Raw genomic sequence first — 24,473 nt, 5'->3', positions numbered from 1 at the left:
ACTGTCAAAGACAATATCAATAAAATAATCTGTTTTGACTTTTGAGAGTTTCCGCCACATCTTAGGTAATATTATTTTTATTTTTCACGATCAAACTGACTTGTATCAAAATTACCAAACCGAAATAAGTAAATAAAAGTTTGTATCAAGATTCGTGTTTTCCGCTTTGACAGATAAAAAATATTAACCTGGTAAATTGAAAAGAACTATTGTAGTATAAATCAGTGATCTGGTAAATAATGCGACCAAATTAAACTATGTAGTTTAATTTGCTCGCATTATCTACCAGTTGACGTATTAAACCAATAAGGAAGAAAATAACACATTGCAGCAAATATGTCGTGTAACTTGTACCATCGAGGAAGTTGATTCCTGTGCAATTGACAGACCAACGTTATTTGGTCGAATATGTCAATTCAATGTTAATTGAAGAGCTGTGCTCGCGGAGCGGAAAGAACGATCAAAGTCACCCTAAAACTGCTTTGAGGTTAATAACGCCATCTAGTTCGTAAGACGCTAAGCTTGCCTGTCACTAAGCATGAAAAGAATATAAACGTACAAAGTCACGATAAATTACGTTTTATTTTTTCACATAAAATTTATTAGTGATCATAGTCTAAGCGGTAAAAGTTAAAAACGATCAGAGTCCGAGGACTTTATATATATATATATATATATATATATATATATATATATAAAGTCCTCGGACTCTGATCGTTTTTAACTTATATATATATATATATATATATATATATATATATATATATATATATATATATATATATATATATATATTTAAGGTCTGTTAAACGTAGCATTACTTGACAGACCTTAGGATTCAACAAACAGATGTTGGTGAAATTGGGTCTTAATCTTATCAAAACTATTAGTATGTAATTAAAATATATTAATGACCTTATTAATTTAATCAAAATATGTTGAAAATAGGTGACGGGCATAAAAATGTAATAACTAATAAGTTTTATAAATTTCTACGTTTTCTATTTAAAGGTTTTTATGTATTAACTTGTTACTGAAATGTTTCTGCATTTTAAGAAAAGCTCTAATGCTCGACTTACACGGGTGACTAAAGCTGCACGATTTACGCCGCACGGCGAAAATCACCGTCTAAATGGCAATTCGACTACGCCGCATGCGGCTAAAGTCGCAAGCCCCAAAGTCGTGCGGCCGCATGCGGCTGGTGACTAAAATCGACCGTGCAAACGCTCAATCGCAAGCGATCGCTTAATGCGAATACTACTGTCGACTGGTGACTTGCCGGGTGACTAAAATCGACCCGTTAGTCACCCGTGTAAATGGGGTGGCGATTCGACTGGTGATTTGTCGGGTGACTAAAATCGACCCGTTAGTCACCCGTGTCAATCGACCATAAGGAACGTACATAAATGAACCCACAAACTCGGGCCCAAAAACCTTTCCTTTTCCATGACTGATGATTATGTTGATACATACACTAATTATAAGGTCATGGAAAATAGATAAATAAGAAGGAAAATAGATGAATAATATAAATAATAGTATTTTAAATAGATAAAACTGACTTCAAAGGTGTACGTAATTGAGATTTAAGAATTAAGATTCTCTAACTCTAAGCTGCTGAACCGATTTTGATGAAACTTGCTGCAGTATTCGCTTAGCGAAAACATTATAACAAAAAATAATTATTAACCCATCAATCCCCAAGCGGCAGCCGACTGCCGCATAACAATTGAAAATCTATTGTGTCTGCGATACCCACGATGGATGGTGTAAAATCGGACTAGTAGATCAATATATACTTTTGAAATTTCCACATTTGTTTAGACGCTGATAATATACAGGGTGTAACAAAAATAAGTGATAATACTTTAGGGTGTGTACGTGTTCCTTATAGAGAGTTCACTGTGAAAGTGGCAGCGCTGAAAGACCAAAATTTTTTTTCACTTTTGTATGGGGAAACTCGTGATGCTCGGGCCCTTGCCCATACAAAAGTGAAAAAAAAATTTCGTCTTTCAGCGCTGCTACTTTCACAGTGAACTCTTTACAAGGAACACGTACACACCCTAAAGTATTATCACTTATTTTTGTAACACACTGTATACTAACATAATATATGAAAACTAGGCAGTTCTGAGAATATTACGTACATACGCGTCGAATTGATAACCTCCTCTTTTTGAAGACGGTTAAAAATATACATTACACCCGCACGAAACCAGGGCAAATAGCTTTAGCTATAATTCTAACAGTTATAAAGGATCTAACGACTAGCGATGTATTTGGTACAAAAGTGAAAACTGACCAGTGACCGACTTCGCCATATAAATATAGGACAAATACTCGTAGAATATTGATATAATAAAATTATGTTAAAGGGCGCATAAAACATCTACTTTTAGGGGTGAAGGACATGCCCTATACTCCATGTCAATTCATAAGGATCTGTATGTAATGAAAGTTTAAACTTTACCAAATATTCGTATATCTTTATAGGGCGATTAAGACGCGATATTTAACTTAGTAATACTATAGCCAACTATAATAATCCATGCTGATATTATTAATGCGAAAATGTGTCTGTCTGTTTGTTACCTCTTCACGCCCAAACCGCTGAACCGATTTGGCTGAAATTTATTATGGAGATACACGGAGTCCCGGGAAAGGACATAGGATACTTTTTACCCCGGAAAAAGGTACGATTCTCGCACGATAAACGAATTTTGGCGCAACGGAACCCTGGTATATAAGTCGACTGAACCTATTTTAGGAATTCCTGCTTGCTTGCTGCTGTATTACGTATCTAAGTATTTCGTATTGTAATATTATTTGTAGTTACAACCCTTAGGGCTTAGTGTAACCCCATCTGTAAACTCGGCAGTCATGAAATACACATAAACAGTAAAACCGGATTATTCGTTGTATGATAAACATATCAAGTTGTATTATATCGACAAACATGATTAGAAATAATTGGCTATTATAATGAAACTAGTTGGTGCCCGCAACTCGTTGCGTACGGATTCGTTTATCATGCGGGAACCGTACATTTTTCAACATAAAAATATACTAGAACCCAGGGCCTGTGTGCAAAAAAAGGATTTTGACGCCTCTTTAGTCTATTTTTTTGGTCCTTGGTTTTGGCGCCCCTAAAGATGGCGATTTGGCGCCCCTTGAGGATGGCGCCCGTGTGCATTGCACACATTGCACATATAGTAGCAAGGGCCCTGCTAGAACCTTTCCAGGCACTCAAAATGTCTCCAAACTTTTTAGCAAAATCGGTTCAGTGGTCATGGTTCTCAATCTGTAACTATTTCTATTCCTCTATAGAAAGAAAATATCATATTTTGTATGATGCTATGCGGCTGGCTGAAAAATTAAAATGACAGTTATAATATGTTGGCTAGCACTACATGTATACTAAATAGATGTGGCCGAGAATTACATAGGGATTTTACTTATATGGAGGGAAATTTTATAGCAGGAACATCCAAAGAGGCGAAAGACGTGCGTCTCATTTTGATTGTAGTTATGGCATACTTACGTTCTTATTCTCTAATGGTAATTAAAGTTAAAAGGCCCATAAATGACGGGAACAGATTAGTAGAATAATAAGGACGTGAAACTTGAGAGCGTCTTAATTTTAATAGCGCTTAGAAAGGTCACAATGATTCTACATTTTGATTCCGAGGAGACCAAAATACTTCATGGATATTGTTTATCGGACTGTTTCACCACTTCCTGATAAGTGCCTGATATAGGCTTTCCACAAATTATCTGACAGATACTCCATACTATATCTGTCAGATAAGTTGTGGATAGCCTATCCGGCATTTATCAGGATATAGTAAAACAGCCCCTAATATTGATATTTGTGTCATATAACAAACACATTATATCGAGTAGCATTTTCTTTTACAAAAATGCATAGAAATGCAGCCCGTTCTACTGCGACTCGACATTATATGCATACCTTTAGCACAAGGAAAATAAACAAAAAATAACTTCAGTCGATTTATTGCGTATAATAAATAAGTATAAATATTAATAAATTACACTATTTACAGGAGGTACAGCGGTTCAGTGGGTCGGTGTTGACGATGATGAGGCGACGTTGGAGTAGCTGGCGGACTGGTTGGAGTCAGGGTAGTAGGAGCTATAAGCAAGCTGGGAGGGATCCCAGACTCGAGCGTAGGGGCCTGAGCTGGCCTCCCATTGCGGGGCTCCGTAGCTGTCTTGAGGGGCCGCGGTGGACGGGGGCCCGTATTGAGAAGCCGGGGGGCCGTATTGTGGGACCGGGGCCTCGGTCGGCGTCATCATCATTGGCATGGCTGGAAGAGAGTAATTTGAATAGAGAGATGGATGTAATGTAGATTCTGGTATCATTATGTGGTAATATGATTTAATTTTTACGTGTTGTACCTAGTAATATAATGTCTGAGTTCCTGAAGCTTTAGCATATAACCAATTAATTAGTTACGTAACAACATTAATAAAAATATCTAATAATATCTATTGGACGCTTCACACCACGTCAGTCTGGCCTCGTGGTAAGTTCCTGAAGGACTTGTGTTACGGCTACCAGACAACGGAAATATATTTAATACTTTTATACGATACATATATTTAAGATTTTTATTATATGATACACATATTTAATACACATCCATGACCCAGGAACTTAGAAAACTTTTTGTTCCGTCGGCGGGATTCGAACCCGCGACCCCCGGTTTGAGCTACTAACAGCCCATCAACTTAAGCTTAACCACCAAAAGCTCTTAGTTTATAGCATTCCAATTTTTTATTATATTGTTTTCCTGTTCTAACTTTAATTTAGCGTCTGTGGCGAAGACTTTCAAATTAACTCTTGGTAAAATTTTTCTCGCGTCTTTGCATTATGGTTAAAAAGGAGATAAACGTTTAATGAGATTAGGGCTAACCAAGATCAGCAAAACCTATTTTTTTTACACACCTCCTTTCTTCATGATCAGGTTGTATACCAAGAATCCAACAACCAGTGTGATGGCTAGCTTGCTGAGAATCAGAGCCTTCATGGCCTTGATGCCGATGATGGACACCATGATCGGGAGAAGTGCCTTCATCTTGAGCTTGAGGAGTAGGAGCACTGGCAGTAGCAACTTCTTCTTTAGTAGACCACGAGCTGGAAAATATGGAATTTATTAACTGGCTACATTTGTGAGTGTTTTTCTAGATAAAAAGAATAGATTCATGTCTTTTCTGTCTGAAAAGTATGGAATTTTAGCATCTGGCAACATATCTGGGTGGAGATTTCTCCTGGATTGTTCTGGCAACACTGCTTTTTTGTACGGGGAATGACTACTTTTTAACATTACCTTCTCCATCCTCATTGTTTTCTGGCACGGTGATGTCCAAGCCCCTGTCGGCACGATAGGTGACTTCCGCGTTTTGGAAAATGAACTCTGGGAGCTGGAATTTGAACTCATTTTCGTTTAAGATCCTCCCGACGCGATCGTAGATCACTTTGTCTATGTTCTTCTCGTCGAAAGCCCTCGCAGACTCCGAGGATACTCCGAGCTTGGTGTCCAGGAAAGACAGGACTTTCACTTTAAGACAGGACATGGGAGAGTCGTCTTCGAAACAATCACTGATCACACTGTTGAGCAAATCGTCACTGGTCTTCAGTCTGGAGGTCTCGATCTCATTGTTGACGATATATCCGTGCACCAAGGCCGCAGAAGCAAGCAGAAGAAGACACTTCATTTTGGATCCTCACTGTATCATTAATTTTTTTAATTGAACGTTCGACGCGGTCGGTTAATGGATCAACAATGATTTAATTTTTCGATGGGCTTGGTATTTATATGTGATCCTTTGGACGGCGAGGCACGCGACGCACGCGCATGGATCGCATACAAAATGGCGTCAAAAGAAAGTCCTGTCGGTGAGAGTGGAGTATTAATATCATATTTCTATATCCCACAATTAAAAAACAATCAGAACTTTTCATTAAAATCGATCTATTTATATTTTTCTTGTAAAGTCTTAAATACCTACAAGTAACTTATGAAACTAGACCCTGTTTTGACTAATTAAAAAAGAGTTAAACGTAATTCCGAATTCAAATTAATCTGTCAATTCCATCTGTCAATATGTTCGAAGGAATTTGAATGAAAAACCGATTGTAGTAATTTATACCGCTTTAGTCGGTCATAGTATGACGCTATATGTTGTTATGCGTCGCGTTGACGCTCTCTCCCACACACCACACATACAAATCATTCAGAATTCAGTTAAAAACCACCGGACATCCACATTGCATGGGCTTTATATAACGTGTTGTATAATTTTTGTTTTGTTGCGAAATTTTGACGTATTCTAAACGTAACTGATACTGTTGTTTACGACGATTGATGAATCCAAAGCTTTAATTCGACTGTTTTGATCTGAGCAGAAAACTGAAGTGAAATAATGCTTGTATGAGTAAAGTCAACGATAGCCCCGTGGGCCCGTGCAATGGATAAGGACGTCATTACAAGTTATTATTATAGGTCTACCAGAATCTGATGGCAATTTTTGACAGCAGATTTAAAAAAAAATCAAGGATATTGGATACATTTTTATATTTGCATGTTTAACACACATAATCAGCATACACATAAGAAAAAAAAGGATCAAAATGTTTTTTTTTCTCACTTTTTGCCATCAGATTCTGGTAGGCCTATACAATTATCTTTGCAATTATCAGATTGGATAAAGTCATTACAAGTTATATTATCAGATTTTTATACGCCTTATTTCTTAGCTTACGGTATAAACGCGTTTTTCACAATTACAATTCTTTTTATTATATTTATTATTTACTGTTGTAACGAACTATAATTTCACTATCAGATAACAGCATTAAATATAGATGTTACGTAACAACCATGTTACAAACAACCATAATAAATGTACTAATATACGCTTCATCCAAAGATTAAAATTGAATTTAAACATACTTGTTATACAATAAATAACATTTATACTATCAAAGTAGGTTAAAATAATATTATATGCCCTCCGCTACGAGTACGTAGCAGTCGCGCTACGAAAAAGCTACGCCGTAGCACTGAAAATATTTTTATAATTTTTAACCGCCTTCAAAAAAGAACATGATCAATTTGACCCATATGTATCTATGTAATATTTCAAGAACTGCCCAGTTTTTGTATTTGTTTGTATGTATGTATTTCAAAAGTGTATGAATGTATGTTTTTAATAGTTTTTATGTTTGTGTTCGCATATCTTCAGAACTACAAGTCCGATTTAAGTAATTTTTTTGTTGTACTAGGTACTCTTCAACTTACGGAATACTGCAAGTTTAATCAAAATCAGTTCAGTAGTTTTTGAGATAGGGAATTTTAATTCTAAACTACGTACAATTTTTAAGTCGGTTTTATCTTTTTAAATGAATAAAATACTATTATTATAGTCTTATAGTTAGTTTATAATAAAAGGTGCTTATTTTAATAAAGCAATTATAGTTTTGAGTAGGTTATGCCTATAGTTTTGTTTTAATTTCTTTGTAGACAATTAATTAATTAAGTTTATTAGTGAAATCTTTATTCATGCACACACACACACGCACATGAATATTATTTTATGAACTAGACGACGCCTGCACCTCTGTTGCACCAAAATTAGTTTATCGCGCGGGAACCGTGCATTTTTCCGGGATAAAAAGTATCCTATATCCTTCCCCGGGACTCAAAGTATTTCCATACTTAATTCCAGCAAAATCGGTTCTGCGGTTTGGGCGTGAAGAGGTCGCACACAGACATACAGACACACTCTCGCATTTATAAGTATGGAATCACTATGGATGCGTTGCCGCAACAGCAATGAGTTTTTCTGTTCACCGCAAAGCGCAGGCGCAATGTAGCACAACCCTAGTTTCTTTTTCTTTATGAAATAAGGGGGCAAACGAGCAAACGGGTCACCTGAATATGGAAAGCAACTTCCGTCGCCCATGGACACTCGCAGCATCAGAAGAGCTGCAGGTGCGTTGCCGGCCTTTAAGAGGGAATAGGGTAATAGGGGAGGGTAGGGATGGGAAGGGAAAGGAATAGGGGAGGGTAGGGAAGGGAATAGGGTAGGGGATTGGGCCTTCGGTAAACTCACTCACTCGGCGAAACACAGCGCAAGCGCTGTTTCACGCCGGTTTTCTGTGAGAACGTGGTATTTCTCCGGTCGAGCCGGCCCATTCGTGCCGAAGCATGGCTCTCCCACGTTTCGTATTGTATTTAGCCTATAAGATTGTAAATAGTCATCGAATTTACCATAAGTACACGTAATGCTTTGCATGATGTAACTTTACCAGGAAAGTGAAAACCGTTTGGCAAAAGCTCGCGTTATGCAATAAGGGTCGGCCATCTTGTCCGCCATTTTGTATTCGCGTCACGCGCCATCTGCACCGCGTCCGGCTCGTTTCACTTCCGGTCGCCATGTTGGATGTAACTGTTATGCATTTTTCTGGAGCTAATAAAAATCAATTAGAATAATAAATCTTCTACTTCATAAAAATTAAAGTAATATTTTATTTAGGTGGTCTAAGCCATGCGTTAAAAAGTTGTCCGAGCAGATTGAGACTAAATAATATAATGAATGTTAGTGACTCGATTCATGGCTTAGACCGCAGCTTTTGACAATTTCATCAATTATTGTTATATGAAAGTAATAAGATTGATTGGCAAGGGCCAGAATAACTATAACGTCTGCACATTCTGATATTAATCCTTTAATCTTTTTCTTAAGATTATCTTTAAAAAGTATCAGCAGCTCTGTATTTATAAATAGGCGGTATACTTACCCCTTTTTTTTACGAAATAAGGGGGCAAACGATCAAACGGGTCACCTGATGGAAAGCAACTTCCGTCGCCCATGGACACTCGCAGCATTAGAAGAGCTGCAGGTGCGTTGCCGGTCTTTTAAGAGGGAATAGGGTAATAGGGGAGGGTAGGGATAGGAAGGGAAGGAAATAGGGTCGGCCGTAGGGGATTGGGCCTCCGGTAAACTCATTCACTCGGCGAAACACAGCGCAAGCGCTGTTTCACGCCGGTTTTCTGTGAGAATGTGGTATTTCTCCGGTCGACCCGGCCCATTCGTGCCGAAGCATGGCTCTCCCACTTCTAAATGGATGCTGAAATGGATGGTCTCCTATATGGATGCTGCCACCGCTAGGCCGCCTAGGGGTGGCAGCGTCCTAGGGGGGCGGCAGATTTCGTACATGGGACGGCAGAAATCTTTTTAGGACTTAAAAACAGTTTACAAATAGCTCTATCAATATATCAATAACATTAAGGTCATACCTCATGCTCGTAGCATGGAATGTGATGGGCGCCGACAGTGGGTTAGCAGGCTAAGCGTCAACGTCCGATGCATTACAATAGGAGTCCACTTTACTTGACGGCAAATCATCACATACTTTACATACTTATATTAAAAAGCTAAAGAGTTAATAGTTTGTTACTTCGGTTGTTCAATAGCGCTGATCTCAGAAACTACTGAACCGATTTTTATGTAACTGATCATAGATCTGTTACCTCTTTACGGCCAAACTGCTGAACCGATTTTACTAAAAATTGGTATGAAGATACTTTGAGACCCGGGAAAGGACATAGGATAATTTTAACCCATCAATCCCCAAGCGGCACCCGACTGCCGCATAACAATTGAGAATCTATTGTGCTGCGATTCCCACGATCGAGTTATTACTCCCGAAAAAATGTACGGTTCTCGCGCGATAATCTTAGCGCAACAGACATGCGGGCGTCAGTATAAGTATAAGCAACAAGTTATATGCTAGACCTAAACACTATAGATGTATTTAGGTCTAGCATATAACAATCGAACAACACCTTCAAATCAAACTAGACCTTCCGTTAAGATAAGTAAAAAAAAAAAGGATTTATGTGCGATCTCGGCAACGCGGCAAATATATGGTGAAGGTCGTTTGCTCGGGGGACGGCCTTAGCTTATAATATTTACAGCCTGCTGAGATTGATATATAATATAGTTGAAATATTAAATATTAATCAAATGTTGCTACGCGTACAGCGCACCGCGTAGCCTACTGCTACGCGCGTAGCAGCATCTCTATACATCTCTAAATAGTATAAAACAAAGTCGCTTTCCGCTGTCTGTATGTGTGTATGTATGCTTAGATCTTTAAAACTACTCAACGGATTTTGATGCGGTTTTTTTTAATAGATTGAGTGTTTCAAGAGGAAGGTTTATATGTATAACATATGCATAATATGGTAGAGAAACACTGATAATTTTAGAGGTTTCTAATGTTATGTCGTAAATAAATTCATTTTTTTGCGTTTATATTGCAAACGCTGGCTAAACCCTACGAGATAGATCAAAATAATGTACTACAGTATTGTACACCTTAATTAGGTAAACAAAAAAGTCCGCGATGGTATATGTCTATTTCTTAGGGATAACTCACAATAGCCATTTTTGTTCTTTACTTTTTACGAAAAATAATGGCTTATTTACGAAGCGATTTTAACAATTTACAACATTAACCCTTATCCAAATAAACATGTTTGGAAGCTAAGACATTAAATGTAGATTATAATTGTCTTTTACACTATACAATTTCGATCAATACTTTAGAAGTTTTCAAACGTATAAACTTACGCGGAATCAAAAAATATGTCGCGCGGCGGCGGCCGAGGGACATAGCGGTTACGGCAGAACCGGCCGGGGGCTCTCATAAGCTTCGGGCTTATGTTATTGTAGTAGATAGTGTATTTCGTCATTGTGTGGTTGTGCAGACGGTAACGCAGAGGAGCAACCACAGCGCTTTCTTTCAGATATTCATTGTTTCTGGTTCTTTGGTTTCTGAATTGTCGATAAAAATATATTTGACTTGCGTTAGAAAAACGGACTTTTGTTTTTGCTTTGCGATTGGGTTATTTGTTGCTTAGGTCGTAGTACAGTGAATGCCAAAAGAGCACGTTCAGCAAGAGATGAAGAATCGTCAACGGAACGTGAGACTCGCCTCAGCCAGAATAGTGATAGAAATCGGATACAGAGAGAAAGAGAATCGTCTGTAGAGCGTGAGGCTCGCCTCAGTCGGAAAAATGATAGAATTCGGATACAGAGAGAAAGAGAATCGTCTGTAGAGCGTGAGGCTCGCCTCAGTCGGAAAAATGATAGAATTCGGATACAGAGAGAAAGAGAATCATCTGTAGAGCGTGAGGCTCGCCTCAGCCAGAATAGGGATAGGCATCGAATACAGAGAGCAAGAAAATCATCCGCACAGACACATAGCAACACCGAACAAAACGAACAACCAAACAGCCACAGACCCGAGAGAGTAACTAATTCATGGGTAAATAAAGAAAATTCTGCCAATTTTTGCGAAACTTTTATCGTTTACGCAGCACAATAGGAAAAATCACCCGATTTTGAAACATTCTTCATTGGTGCTCCGCTTCTATTGGTCTTAGCGTGATAATATATTATAGGCTACATCCTACTAATATTATAAAGGCGAAAGTTTGTTTGGATGTATGGATGTGTGGATGTATGGATGTTTGTTACTCTTTCACGCAAAAACTATTGAACGGATTTTAATGAAACTTTACAATAATATGGCTTATACATCAGAATAACACATAGGCTACAATTTTAACCGACTTTCAAAATGGGGGAGGTGTTATGTTCGTTTTCTTATATTCAACGATTACTCCGCCGTATGTTACCCGATTTTTATATTCACAAAAGTGGTGATCTGATGAAGGATCCATAAGTAATCGAGGGAACTCCTCAAAACTTATAGGGAAACGTGTGGTGACTTCGGTTACGTGAGAAGTATTCTAAGCATATGCTACCAACAAGTAAGATTTTGCACCGAGATATACCTGGTATACCGTGGTTCGGAAGGTGCTGAGAGAACTCTTGATTCTTTATAGATACAAGTTTGGGAGTTTCGGCGTTGTTTTAAGAACAGGAACCATATGCTACTATGCAAATTACATTCATCATCATCATCATCATCATCATCATCATCACTACCATATTATACCATTTCATAGTCTTTTAGATCGAGACTCGAGTTTGTCAAGCGATAATTAAAAAAAATCTTTATTTTATGTCTAAAAATAGTTTGACGACCTCTGTGGCTCAGTGGTGAGCGCGTTGGTAGCTCAAGCCGGAGGTTGCGGGTTCAAATCCCGCCGACGGAACAAAAAGTTTTCAAAGTTCCTGGGTCATGGATGTGTATTAAATATGTGTATCATATAATAAAAATCTTAAATATATGTATAGTATAAAAGTATTAAATATATTTCCGTTGTCTGGTACCTGTAACACAAGTCCATCAGGTACTTACTAATATAACAACATTGAAGAGTATGTTTGCTTGAACGCGTCAATCTCAGGAACTACAGGTCCGATTTAAAAACTTATCTCAGTGTTAGATTGATCATTTATCGAGTAAGACTATAGGCTATATTATATAATATATTATCACGCTAAGACTAATACGACCGAAGAAACTCAGGAAAATGCGGGAAAAACGGGGAAAATATTTTTTTATGGGAAAATGTACGGTTTCTGTAAAATTCCTAATTTACGCGGGCGAAGCCGCGCGGGACATCTAGTAATATTATAAAACAAAGTCGCTTTTTTCCCTCATGCCCCTTTGTTCCCTTTAATCTTTAAAACTACGCAACGGATTTTGATAATTCTTTCAGTGTTAGATAGCCCATTTATCGAGGAAGGCTAAATTTTATCACGCTAAGACTAATAGGAGCGAAGAAATAGAGGAAAATGTGGAAAAAGTGGGGAAAATTATTTGAAAGGGCTAACCTGAACGCGTTAATCTCAGGAACGGACGCGCTGGTCCGATTTGAAAAATTCTTTCAGCGTTAGATAGCCTATTTATTGAGGAAGGCTATAGGCTATATTTTATCACACTAAGACTAATAGGAGAATGTGGAAAAAAACGGGGGAAATTATTTGAAAGGGCTTATCTCGCGAACTACTCGAGCAATTTTTATGTTATTTGGCACACATAAGAAGTAGACCATCATTTTTTCAGTGGCTATATATTTTATACCCGTGCGACGCCGGGGCGAGTCGCTAGTTGTATAATATTTTTTTTTTATTGATATCATCCATTGTAATGTTAGAAATTTGAAAGTTATATCTGTCTGAAAGCTCTTTACGCTTAAACCAGTGGTATAGTGTTAATAATCGTGTCAATAAGTTTTTCTTCTACAATTTAGTAATGAGTAAGGAAGCCTAATTCATAATTTTTACACGTAAAAAAAACAATTTCTCCTTCTAAATTAGAACGATACTAGATTTAAATAGACTAGCGGCAGGTCAGCGGCAATTTTGCCTGAAATTCGTTTCAATTCTTTCTGATCTGATTAAAATATAGATGCGTGTGGACGTTATGCTACCAATTAAGATTCCAACGCTTTTAAGGAATGGCACAATATTTTGGTCCATTTTTTTACAGTTAAATAAAAATGAATAGACACACAGTATTATATATTTAGACAGCCCTACTGCATCCATACAAATGCCGTACAATGATGCGAAAATGTATTTTTGTCTGTCTGTTACCTCTTCACGCCCAAACCTACTTTTTTTGGTTCCCGCGCCATTAACTAATTTTGGCGCAACGAAGTATTCTCGGTCGTCATCAGTGTTAAAGAGGTAAATAATTATGCACGTTACATAAAGGCAGGCACATAAGTATTAAAGCTATTTTTAGCACACGGATTTGCTATTGATTTCAATAACAGGATGATATTATTATTTTAACTAGCTGTCCCGGCTAACGTTTCTTTGCCATATAAAGTATTTCGCCCGTATTATTTTATTGAAGTGACTAAATAAGTATGTCACCATGGCAACGTTCATCGCTATCCCGTCGCATAAACAATGGTCATCGTCAGTCTCGAGTTGTAATAATTTACTATTATTTATTCAACAAATGCACTTATCAACATAAAAAGTACCCAGTAGACGATTCTCAGACCCACTGAATATGCATATAAAATTTGGTTAAAATCAGTAGAGCCGTTTCGGAGGAGTACGCGGCCTAACATTGTGATTTGTGACACGAGAATTTTATATATATAAGATGACGTCCGACCTATTTGTCGTGACATTATTTGTATATCCTAAAAATCTCACTCAAACACTCACACGTATTTATTTTCACCACAACGATTCAACACACTTTCATTGCCAAGTAAAAGTGCGTTTTAGTATTCATTACTACGTTGTCTGAATAAATATACATAGATCCTATATCCTGAATCTCTAGAGGATATATTTCCACTAGTAACAGGAGGTAAATGTCGGAAAATATTCCTTAGACAGTAATATTTTTATAAGCAAAATGACAAGAAGTATTTCGATTATCATTAATTCAAAACTAAATAAAAATTCGATCTAAAATGTAATAATAGGTAGATAACAATTAATAGGAAGATATTTTTGCTATTAATTTCTTAAATATAGTTATATTGTTATACTATGAATACTTAGTAGCATTTTTGACTTAATTATTGAGGTAAATGAAAGTTTCTTTAAATTATTATAAATATTTTAATTTGTTTTTTATAACAATGCATGAGGTATTGAAATTCAAACAGCACGCTTCGATCAATGATTTATTAAATAAATAACAAACATCCTCACATTCACACACAATAAATAATGTCACACTATTTACACACCCGGTTAAGGAGCTATTTGGTACCCGCAAAGCAGTTCTAAGGAATCAAGTAGATATCTCTATAAGGAATATCTAAGATATCTCTCATCAGATGGGGCACTGAAGAGAGACGCAACATAAGTAAAGAGTTTCGAAGACAAAATCCTAGTCAATATAATATTCTAGACAAATATTATACTAACAGAACATAAAGAAGAATTTCCAGACAATCCCTTTTTAAAGCATCTACTTAAAGTGGTTCTAAAGGTTCTAGTGGTAAGCGTTGTAAGCGAGTTCCTGTGCTTGATCCATGGGTTCCGCGTCTCTCCTGCGGCGGGTGGCAGCGTAAGCGGCGTCCCAGGGTCCATGAGCAGCAATTTGTGGGTGGCTGTTATCTGCCGCGATCTGGGTAAACTACAACGTTAATAGATGCTTAGCTAGTGTTAGTACGAAAGGATCACCTTTCGGAAAGTTATATGGTGCTGAAAAGGGTGCAATTTTCTAAAAAAATCGTGCCGAACGTGATTTAGTTTAAGAGGGTTGTATAAAAAATTGTGCTAAAAGTTTTAGAAGGTTGTGCATTTGTGCTCAGCTGAATTCATGTGCCTTTGCAAGCGTGCCTTAAAATGGACCAATGGGTGATGGGTTCCTATAACGATAAGGAACGTATAGACGGATATATCACCTATGATCGACGTAAATTTTTCATGCTATGTAATTCAGTCAGCAATCAGTAATTTCATTGCTGACATGATTGCGTAAATATGGGACTAATGAGGATGAAAGCTTACCTTCTTGCAAAGCTGGAAGATGGCCAGAGCGACCGACACGATGAAAGAGAAGAAGGACAGCTGCAGGGCGTTCCACGCCTTCAGTCCAAGGACACCGATGGCCAAGGGAATGAGGGTCATGGCCTTGAGGAGCACGAACACCAGGATGGGTACAATGATCTTCTTGAGCTTGGCCTTGCGAGCCTCTCCGACGGAGCGAGCACCCTCCTTGTTGAACTTAATATTCAGGCTCAACTCATCGTTCTCCAGATTTCTGGGGCTGACTGTCACCTTGGTGTCGGCAATAGGCAGCTGGAACGTCACGTCGTGGGATTGGATGTAATTCTCGATGGAATCCATGAAATCACCAGAGGAGCGACCGGTTTCGCTGCTGGCGCCGTTCTTGGTAACTTCTACGGTTTCTGAGATCTAAAAGAAAAATTGTTAAATAAATGAATGATTGATGCTTCTTGATAAAAACGGAACCCCAAATTCCAAGCCAAGAGCCACGCTCCAGCTACTGAACCACAAAGATGATATTATTAAAGATTTTGGTCAGAAAATTACCTGGAAAGTGTCCTTCTTGAAGATGCTGTCCAATAACGACATGACCTTGTATTTGATGCAAGCTGTCGGGTCTGATCCTTCCACGCATCCTGACCTCATCTCCTCCACCATCCCATCCATGGGGGTGCCCTTCCAGAAGGCATCTTTCGTGGGCTGAGCCAGCGCCGCCCCAAACAGCGCGAGGGCCAACACCAATCTTAAAGCGGCCATGTCTTCTGATGCTCACTGGACAACGGTTGGCGAAATTGTGATAGATTCGACAAGGTCCCTGTGCTTATATACAGCTATTTCAAATTCAGCGCGTACTCTTCGGTTCCGGTACGCATTGTCTTGGAATGTAAGAGCCGATCGTGCAGTTACGACGTTTCTGCCGCGGAGGAGTTAAGTGTAAGGGAAAGCTGATGATACGTATCCTCCTAGAAGCATCGGTACCGAAAGGTCCTAAGTCTGAACAGTATTGGCAGAGTTTGGATCGTTTTGGTCTTGAGCATACTAAGCGCCTTTTCTGTTGTTTGTGACACCATACCCTAATTCGTTGGAGACGTGATCCAGATCGTTCTTCCTTGTTCCTCTTATGGCCGTTTCCTGGTGTGTGGCAGAGACAGGTGTTTTATGGCGTACTAATCTATTTGGTATGGGTAGCAGGCGCCTCGCACGCGTCGCTCGCATGCTTAATGCAGTTCTTGAACTTGTCAATTGGGAGATAATGTTGCCGTTGACTTTGCACCTTTTGATTGTTTTGATGCATCTTAGGATGTAGACAATGTTATTTATTTCAAGGTCAAAGTCTTTAAATGGATGTTTGGCGTGAAAATGGGTGATATGTTTCGTTTTTTCCCATAAAACTAACAGTCATCTCTTAAGATCAACCAAAGAAACTCCAAATATATTTATGTCCTACAGGAACCGTACTTTGATTTGATATATAAGTTTGAGCCGTTTAGATATTCACATATCAAACTCGCGAAGAAGTTAGAACATAAATCACTTTCTCCATTAAAACGAATATTAGGTCGAAGGACGTTTAGTATTCTACATCGCAATTGACTCTAGTTCCTTTATTACCCGACTGTTCTAAAAAGATGGTTATGTTTTGAGATATTAGTATCATATTGCAGTGAGTTCACTGTGAAAGTAGCAGCGCTGAAATAGTAACTTTAACTGAATTATGTTTCAAATTTTCTTTGTTTGCTTCTATGTCAAAAATGAATAGAGAGTAACAGAACAGCATTTTTTTATGAAATAAGGGGGCAAACGAGCAAACGGGTCACCTGATGGAAAGCAACTTCCGTTGCCCATGGACACTCGCAGCATCAGAAGAGCTGCAGGTCCGTTGCCGGCCTTTTAAGAGGGAGTAGGGGGAGGGTAAGGAAGGGAATAGGGAAGGGTAGGGAAGGGAATAGGTAGAGGATTGGGCCTCCGGTAAACCCACTCACTCGGCGAAACACAGCGCAAGCGCTGTTTCACGGCGGTTTTCTGTGAGACCGTGGTATTTATCCGGTCGCGCCGACCAATTCATGCCGAAGCATGGCTCTACCACGTTGAGAATTTCTCATTCTGCCTTTCCTAACTTGGGCGATAACGCCGCCTTGTGGGCTGCAGGGGGGAGATGTGGGACCGAGAAAAATGTGTGTAAATGCATAATATCTATTCTCTCACATTAGTTTTAATTTTGGCTAGCAAGTTTTGGAGGCGGCTTATTTTATACGTGGGAGAGCCATGCTTCGGCATGAATGGGCCGGCTCGACCGGATAAATACCACGTTCTCACAGAAAACCGGCGTGAAACAGAGCTTGCGCTGTGTTTCGCCGAGTGAGTTAGTTTACCGGAGGCCCAATCTTGCTTTCCATCAGGTGACCCGTTTGCTCGCTTGCCCTCTTATTTCATAAAAAAAAACATGGGTGTCGTTGGAAGGTTTTTGAAAAATATTGTAAGTATTCATAAATCATTTTCTGATTTAGGGATCCCTTTGTGAAATATTAAGTTTTAAAGTTTAAAAAAATCGTTAGTGTCCAGTCTCCCCTTCTAATAGCTAAACGGTTGCTTCTGGAAATATGAAAAAATTAACGGGAGTAGGAAATATGCTGAAAAAAATAGTCATCAAGCCTATTGTAATCTAAAAATTGTAAAAAATATTTATTACTAACGTTAAATTTTAACTCAGCTAAGTTCTCTTAGCTGAGTTAACATTTAAGGATATATTAAATAACATTTATAAATTCAAAGATTCTGACCTAAATTCGAAACATGAACTTCTTCTACTTCCTACCACATTTTTTTCGCATCCATCTCATCATGGGACACGTGGGAGAGCCATGCTTCGGCACGAATGGGCCGGCTCGACCGGAGAAATACCACGTTCTCACAGAAAACCGGCGTGAAACATCCCCTACCCTATTCCCTTCCCTTCCCATCCCTACCCTCCCCTATTACCCTATTCCCTCTTAAAAGGCCGGCAACGCACCTACAGCTCTTCTGATGCTGTTAGTGTCCATGGGCGACGGAAGTTGCTTTCCATCAGGTGACCCGTTTGCTCGTTTGCCCCCTTATTTCATAAAAAAAAACATGGGTGTCGTTGGAAGGTTTTTGAAAAATATTGTAAGTATTCATAAATCATTTTCTGATTTAGGGATCCCTTTGTGAAATATTAAGTTTTAAAGTTTAAAAAAATCGTTAGTGTCCAGTCTCCCCTTCTAATAGCTAAACGGTTGCTTCTGGAAATATGAAAAAATTAACGGGAGTAGGAAATATGCTGAATTTAAAAGGAAAACTATCACGGCTAAGTAAACTTCATAAGTTTTTGAGTTATAGTCGATCAACTAAAAAAATGTATTCGGCGAAGTTTATGGGAGATCGCAGACGACAGACTTTTTGTGCGATTGAGTCTGCGGCGCCCATACAGTCGGCAAATTCATTTGATTTTGAAAGTAACTGAGATGATGTTGTTAGTAGTGAAATACACGTTATAAATGTACAATGTACATTGATTGACCATACAAAAATTATCTAAAACTAGCGGTACTACGGAACTTTATATTGCGCGTGGCCCGACACGCACTTGGCCGGTTTTTATTAATCAACATCAAAAAAGGAGGTTATCAATTCGACCAGTATATGTATGTAATATTTTTAGAACTGCCCAATTTTCGTAAATGTTAGTCTATAATCAATATCAGCTTCTGAACAAATGTGCCTTTCAAAAGTGAATGTATGACGTATGTATTAATATGTATGTAAGTATGTTTTTATGTTTGTGTTCGCATATCTCTGGAACTGCCATTCCGATTTCAGTAATTCTTTTTTTGTTGTACTAGATATTGTTCAACTTAGGGAGAAGTGCAAGTTTCATTAAAATCGGTTCAGTAGTTTTGGAGGTAGGGAGTTACGAGCCCGAGCGTCACGAGTCGCGGCTCACGAGTTTCCCCATACAAAAGTGAAAAAAAATTGGTCTTTCAGCATTGCTACTTTCACAGTGAACACAAGTATTATCACTTAGGGTGGGTTGCACTAGAGGCATGGATAAAGTTATGGTTATAGATAAGGCTTAATTTAGCTTTAACTTTAACCTTAACTTTGACCGCAGAAATTGACAGATGACAGCTGTCAACAGCAAAGCAGCAGTCCAACAAGGCTATAAATGAACGTGGGTGGCGGCGCTGCTGGTAAAGGAGAACTGTCAAAAATGGCATTTTTGTACGATGACAGCGTTAGTTCGCTTTTCGCCACATGCATTCAAAACCTTGTCGAGCTCTATGGTTATGGTTAAATATGGCGTCTTGATGGCGTCCATTTTTAACTTTAACCAAAGATTTGACATTTTGCATTGTAGTTAAGGTTCAAGTTATAGTTAAAGTTAGTTGGTGCAACCCAACCTTATTTTTGTTACACACTGTATAGATAGATTTTGCTTTGTAAATTATATTGTTAGCAAATGTACAATTAATAAGCAAACGTAAAACTTCATGGTAAATTATTTCTATGGTTTTCTGTATTTTAACACAGAATAAGAGATTTTTGGTGGTTTGCAGGTATTATTAATAATAAATATCATATTTTTAACTCTTGGTAAAAACATAGATTGTTTTAAGTTTTACGTGTCTGTGTGTCCGTGGGATCGTAACTCCTAAACGAATGCACCGATTTGAATCGTATTTTCCTTGTTTGAAAGACGCTATTGTAGTGTTTTATTTGAGAAGTTATTTGAGAATCGCAAAAATAATTGAACAAAAACAAGCTAAAAATAAAATAGATAATATGAATCGGTTATTTTAGAAGTGGAACAAGTCACGGAACCTAAATTTTTCACGAGACGAAAAAAACTAAATTACCTATCTTAAGATAAATAATTAATTATCATTTTCTACAGTATTATATTAAAATACAATTACTTAATTACTTATGTTATTTTCCATTTTTTTTTCGCTTAATATCATGTTTTCGCTGGTATCCTCATACTGAAAATTCTAAATTCAAAATTTTTTCAATTTTTTTTTATTATAAATTTATAAATCGTAAATAAAGGTACAGTAAAATGCATTATGCAACTAAGCAAATATAAAATTCATAATTATAATAACTAAAAATTTTTCTACATTCTTTTCAATTACAACGCAGAAAACAGTTATCGTAGTGCTATTTAAATTAGCTGATTGTCCGTATTACATCATTCCTCAAAAATCCACCGCGCTACTCACTTATAAGTTATAACCTCACCTTGAAGTGGCATAAATAGTCTTAATAATCAACGGAATAAGAATCTAACAGAGGTAAAATACTTCTAAATGAGCTTAGTACAAATATTTTCAATGCAAACTGCATGGCCCACGCATTACTATTCAAAGGCACGCGGGAAGCCAAAAGTATGGAGCGATAACTGCGCTCATTAAGTTAGTATCGTTACTGGCATTGTCAGGTGAGGACTATGTAAGCTTTCTACAATCCATAAAATGAAACCAGCAATCACAAACTTCGCCAACCGTACGGGAAGCCCCTTCAATAAAGATGCGAAAGAAACCAGCATTGTCCACGAAGAGGTATTAAAGACTGACGTGACAGAAGACAAAAGAGAGAAGAACAGTGAACTCCAACAGAAGGTGAATAAGAAGACAGCAGAATACCAAGCTCATAAACCAAGTTCGGGTGTCTTTACGGAAGTGGTGTCACATGGTGCATTCACTTGTAAAAAAGTCGAGAAAGAGAAGTCGCCGAAACCTGAAAGTGCTAGAAATAATGGGAACGGAAAGTCCCTTTTGGGATTCCCGTCGTCAGCCAACGATTTGGCTCTGGACGCGAAATCTGACTTGGAGTCTGATCCCAACATCTCTAAGGAGGTAAAGGAAAAGGTAATTGAAAAACTCTTCAAGCTAGTCTCAATGGTGCAGCACACTTATGAATCAAAAGTGAGAATAATGACGGAATTCGAAAAATTCAAGGACACGCATCTGAAGAATGAACTAAGGAGAGAAAGAGAGCATTCTGAACAATTGTATAAACTGAATATGAATTATCAAAATGAGGTGGTCCAGTCAGTGCAGCAGTTGAAAAGTGAGTTAGATATGTTTAGAAACTTCAATACTGACTCTGGTGCAGTTAGTTTAAAAGATTCGATGACTTACGATTCTTTACCTGTGGTTGAAAAAGATAAAGAAGAAAATTAAATAATAAGAAATACTAAAATATTGTTAACCAAAGATCTTATCACTGTGTAATTAATAAATTTTATGATTTTAACCGTGTTTTACTACTTTTATTTCTGTGTTAAACAAATAATTTGAATAATTAGCGTCTTATCTTTTCAGTTTTCCTTGCATTTAGGTTTTAGCGCAGATAAGAAGTTAAACAAGTGCAAAATAATGTTTTGCACTTGTTTAACACAATTCATTCCAACAAGTATTTTCAATTAACTTTTCATAGCATTAGGCTAAACTTCGAAAAGATTTTTCGACTCATAAAATGACGTCATTTTTGAGTCATCAATTAAAGTGCCATCTAGCGATATACTGATGTACTTCTGCAGTGTTGCCATAGTAACGTGCGTCATGCTTCAACCTATGCCTCATAGATGGCGGTAATTTCAAATTTCAAATTTCAAATTTTTATTTGCAACCAAGTACATATATAAATCAACATACATTGCCGAAATATACAACTTATGCCTTGTTCGGGCGTTTGCAAAACAATTACAAAATTATAATTTTAATAATTATTATTCAAGTAAGTATATTCTTATTTTTATGCTATTCTAAATTATTAAACTAAATTATCTTGTACATTAGTATTATTACAGCGGTATTATATTATCATAAAATATTAATAATACCTACTTAATATATTTTATGAACTTAACTTTAAATACTCTAATCGATACTAAAATATTCTTCTAATGAGTAGAAGCAGTGTTTTATTAGATATGTGTTTAGTTTTCTTTTAAACGAGGGTAATTTATTTTCTTTTTTTAGGAAATCTGGTAATTTATTGTAAATTTTGACGGACATATAATAGGGACTTTCGTTAAGCATTTTTATTCTAGAGTAGGGTAGGTGTAATTTGTTTTTGTGTCTAGTATTGATGTTGTGAGTCTCTTCTATTTTTGTGAAATGATCTTTATTTTTAAAAACAAATAAACAAATATCCTGGATGTATATTGAAGGGAGTGTTAGAAGGTTATATTTTATAAAATATGGTCTGCAACTGTCTCGTTTTTTTATTTGGGCTATTATTCGGATGCATTTTTTTTGTAATATAAATAGTTCGTTGTTATTCACACTATTGCCCCACAAAATAACTCCGTATCTCAACCAAGAATATGCGTATGCATAATATGCTGAAAGAGCTGTTTTTGTATCCGTACTGTGTTTTAGATGATATAGTGCGTAGGTAAATTTTGATAGTTTTATTTTAGTTTTTTCTATGTGAGATTTCCAGTTTATGTGTGTATCAATGTTTATTCCGAGTAAATTAAATGTTTCTACTGTTTCTAGGTTTGTATTTTGGAAGGTAGTATTTATATTGAGAGGGGGTTTTTTGTATGATCTAAATTGAATAGTTTTAGTTTTGCTATAGTTTATTTCTAAGTTGTGATCCTGAAGCCAATCATTAATTTTTTTAGCGTATCTTGAAGTATAGTTCTCAATTTACTATTATTTTCGTATGTCATAAGTATGGATATGTCGTCTGCAAATAAAATTGGTAAAGCTATCTTTCTGTTCAAAATTTTAGGTAGGTCATTTATATATAGTAGAAATAATATGCATCCTAGCACACTGCCCTGTGGGATGGAACATTTTATTTTCTGTTTTCGCGATCTTATTATTGTGATTTCGTTAGTTTTATCGTTGTAATGCTCTATTTGTACTATTTGAACTCTATTTTCGAGGTATGATTTAAACCAGGAGTATGCCGGTCCCCTTATTCCAGAGCCTTGTAATTTTTTAAGGAGAATATATCATATTGGACTTTATCGTAAGCTTTTGTCATGTCCAATAGGACACCAATGACATGTTTTTGGTCATTAACATGTTGGAGTGCCATTTGTACATATTTATATACAGCTAAAGTCGTGGATCTAGCTTTCCTGAAACCATTTTGACTGTCATCCAATATGTTATTTTTCTCTAAGAATTTATATAATCTATTGCACATAGCTTTTTCAAAGATTTTTGAGAAGGTCGGTAAATCATCACTTAAATCAGGGGTTCCTAATTTCAAAATAAAGTGTACACGCGAAATGAGTAAACTCGAAAACTACCATTGCCATCCAAAAAATACCTTAATGTAAACTGATTTATTAACATCCTTTAATATATTTTTTTAAAAGAATTTTTAAACTGTACCGTGTACTGTATAGCGCATAACGCCATCTATTGGTCTCTGCTATTACTAATTCAATCGATAACCAGTACAAGATCGGCAAGTAAATAACTGATATCTATGATATCAGTTCAAGCTTGCATTAGTAGATGGCGCTCTAGCTATGCGCACGCGCAGCATTTTTAAATAAATACATATTTTCAATTTTAAACACGATAAGTTAGTTGAAAACTATAAAGTTTTTAGTTATTTTGACAGTGTATGTTAATTTATTATTATTAAACTTTATCTACGTCATTGTGCTTTTAATTTACTTACATAAAAGTGTAAGGTTGGGTTGCACCAACTAACTTTAACTATAACTGTAACTTTAACTATAACTACAGTGCAAAATGTTAAATATTTGGTTAAAGTCAAATATGGCGTCCTAACCAGTAACCTCCGCTCATACGTTATATCTGAAAATTTACTATGTTTTACAGTGTTATATTTTTCCTGTCGATTTTACGGATAATTAAATTTTTTATACCCTCAATCCCGTTACCTGTAGCTTCAATAAAGAAAATAAACGCAACAGACATCTGTAAATTTCTCCGGTAAAAGTTACGGTTAAAGTT

General features: G+C 37.0%; 3 protein-coding genes across 3 annotated transcripts; 1 reads left to right on the top strand and 2 right to left on the bottom strand.

The window, feature by feature from the left end:
• Positions 1 to 4,076: 4,076 nt before the first annotated feature.
• Positions 4,077 to 5,777, bottom strand: LOC121737694. The gene is made up of 3 exons (XM_042129367.1): positions 5,352 to 5,777; positions 4,970 to 5,158; positions 4,077 to 4,328 (listed from the first exon to the last, which is right to left on the bottom strand). The coding sequence occupies exons 1-3, from the start codon at positions 5,737 to 5,739 to the stop codon at positions 4,078 to 4,080; spliced, it is 828 nt and encodes a 275-aa protein (XP_041985301.1). The 5' UTR covers positions 5,740 to 5,777; the 3' UTR covers position 4,077.
• Positions 5,778 to 14,980: 9,203 nt separating this feature from the next.
• LOC121737623 lies at positions 14,981 to 16,267 on the bottom strand. Its single transcript, XM_042129286.1, has 3 exons — positions 16,048 to 16,267; positions 15,502 to 15,909; positions 14,981 to 15,115 (listed from the first exon to the last, which is right to left on the bottom strand). Exons 1-3 carry the CDS (start codon positions 16,255 to 16,257, stop codon positions 14,981 to 14,983), a joined length of 753 nt encoding a protein of 250 aa, XP_041985220.1. The 5' UTR covers positions 16,258 to 16,267.
• A 4,635-nt stretch (positions 16,268 to 20,902) lies between these two features.
• LOC121737624 lies at positions 20,903 to 21,773 on the top strand. The gene has a single exon (XM_042129287.1). The coding sequence runs from the start codon at positions 20,994 to 20,996 to the stop codon at positions 21,702 to 21,704; it is 711 nt and encodes a 236-aa protein (XP_041985221.1). The 5' UTR covers positions 20,903 to 20,993; the 3' UTR covers positions 21,705 to 21,773.
• The last annotated feature ends 2,700 nt before the right edge of the window (positions 21,774 to 24,473 follow it).

Source organism: Aricia agestis, chromosome 21, assembly GCF_905147365.1.
Source record: "Aricia agestis chromosome 21, ilAriAges1.1, whole genome shotgun sequence".
In the NCBI taxonomy this organism is placed as follows: Eukaryota; Metazoa; Arthropoda; class Insecta; order Lepidoptera; family Lycaenidae; genus Aricia; species Aricia agestis.
This window is presented reverse-complemented; position numbering and strand designations above follow the sequence as displayed.

What these genes read in the sequence shown, in the direction of transcription:
- LOC121737694 (XM_042129367.1), bottom strand. Translation starts at nt 5,739, where the DNA reads ATGAAGTGTCTTCTTCTGCTTGCTTCTGCGGCCTTGGTGCACGGATAT. An exon ending in AAACAATGAGGATGGAGAAG is followed by an intron (nt 5,159 to 5,351) that starts GTAATGTTAAAA and finishes CATATTTTCCAG; the next exon opens with CTCGTGGTCTACTAAAGAAG. An exon ending in CCTGATCATGAAGAAAGGAG is followed by an intron (nt 4,329 to 4,969) that starts GTGTGTAAAAAA and finishes ACTCTCTTCCAG; the next exon opens with CCATGCCAATGATGATGACG.
- LOC121737623 (XM_042129286.1), bottom strand. Translation starts at nt 16,257, where the DNA reads ATGGCCGCTTTAAGATTGGTGTTGGCCCTCGCGCTGTTTGGGGCGGCG. An exon ending in TCAAGAAGGACACTTTCCAG is followed by an intron (nt 15,910 to 16,047) that starts GTAATTTTCTGA and finishes TTTTTCTTTTAG; the next exon opens with ATCTCAGAAACCGTAGAAGT. An exon ending in TCTTCCAGCTTTGCAAGAAG is followed by an intron (nt 15,116 to 15,501) that starts GTAAGCTTTCAT and finishes TAGTTTACCCAG; the next exon opens with ATCGCGGCAGATAACAGCCA.
- LOC121737624 (XM_042129287.1), top strand. Translation starts at nt 20,994, where the DNA reads ATGAAACCAGCAATCACAAACTTCGCCAACCGTACGGGAAGCCCCTTC.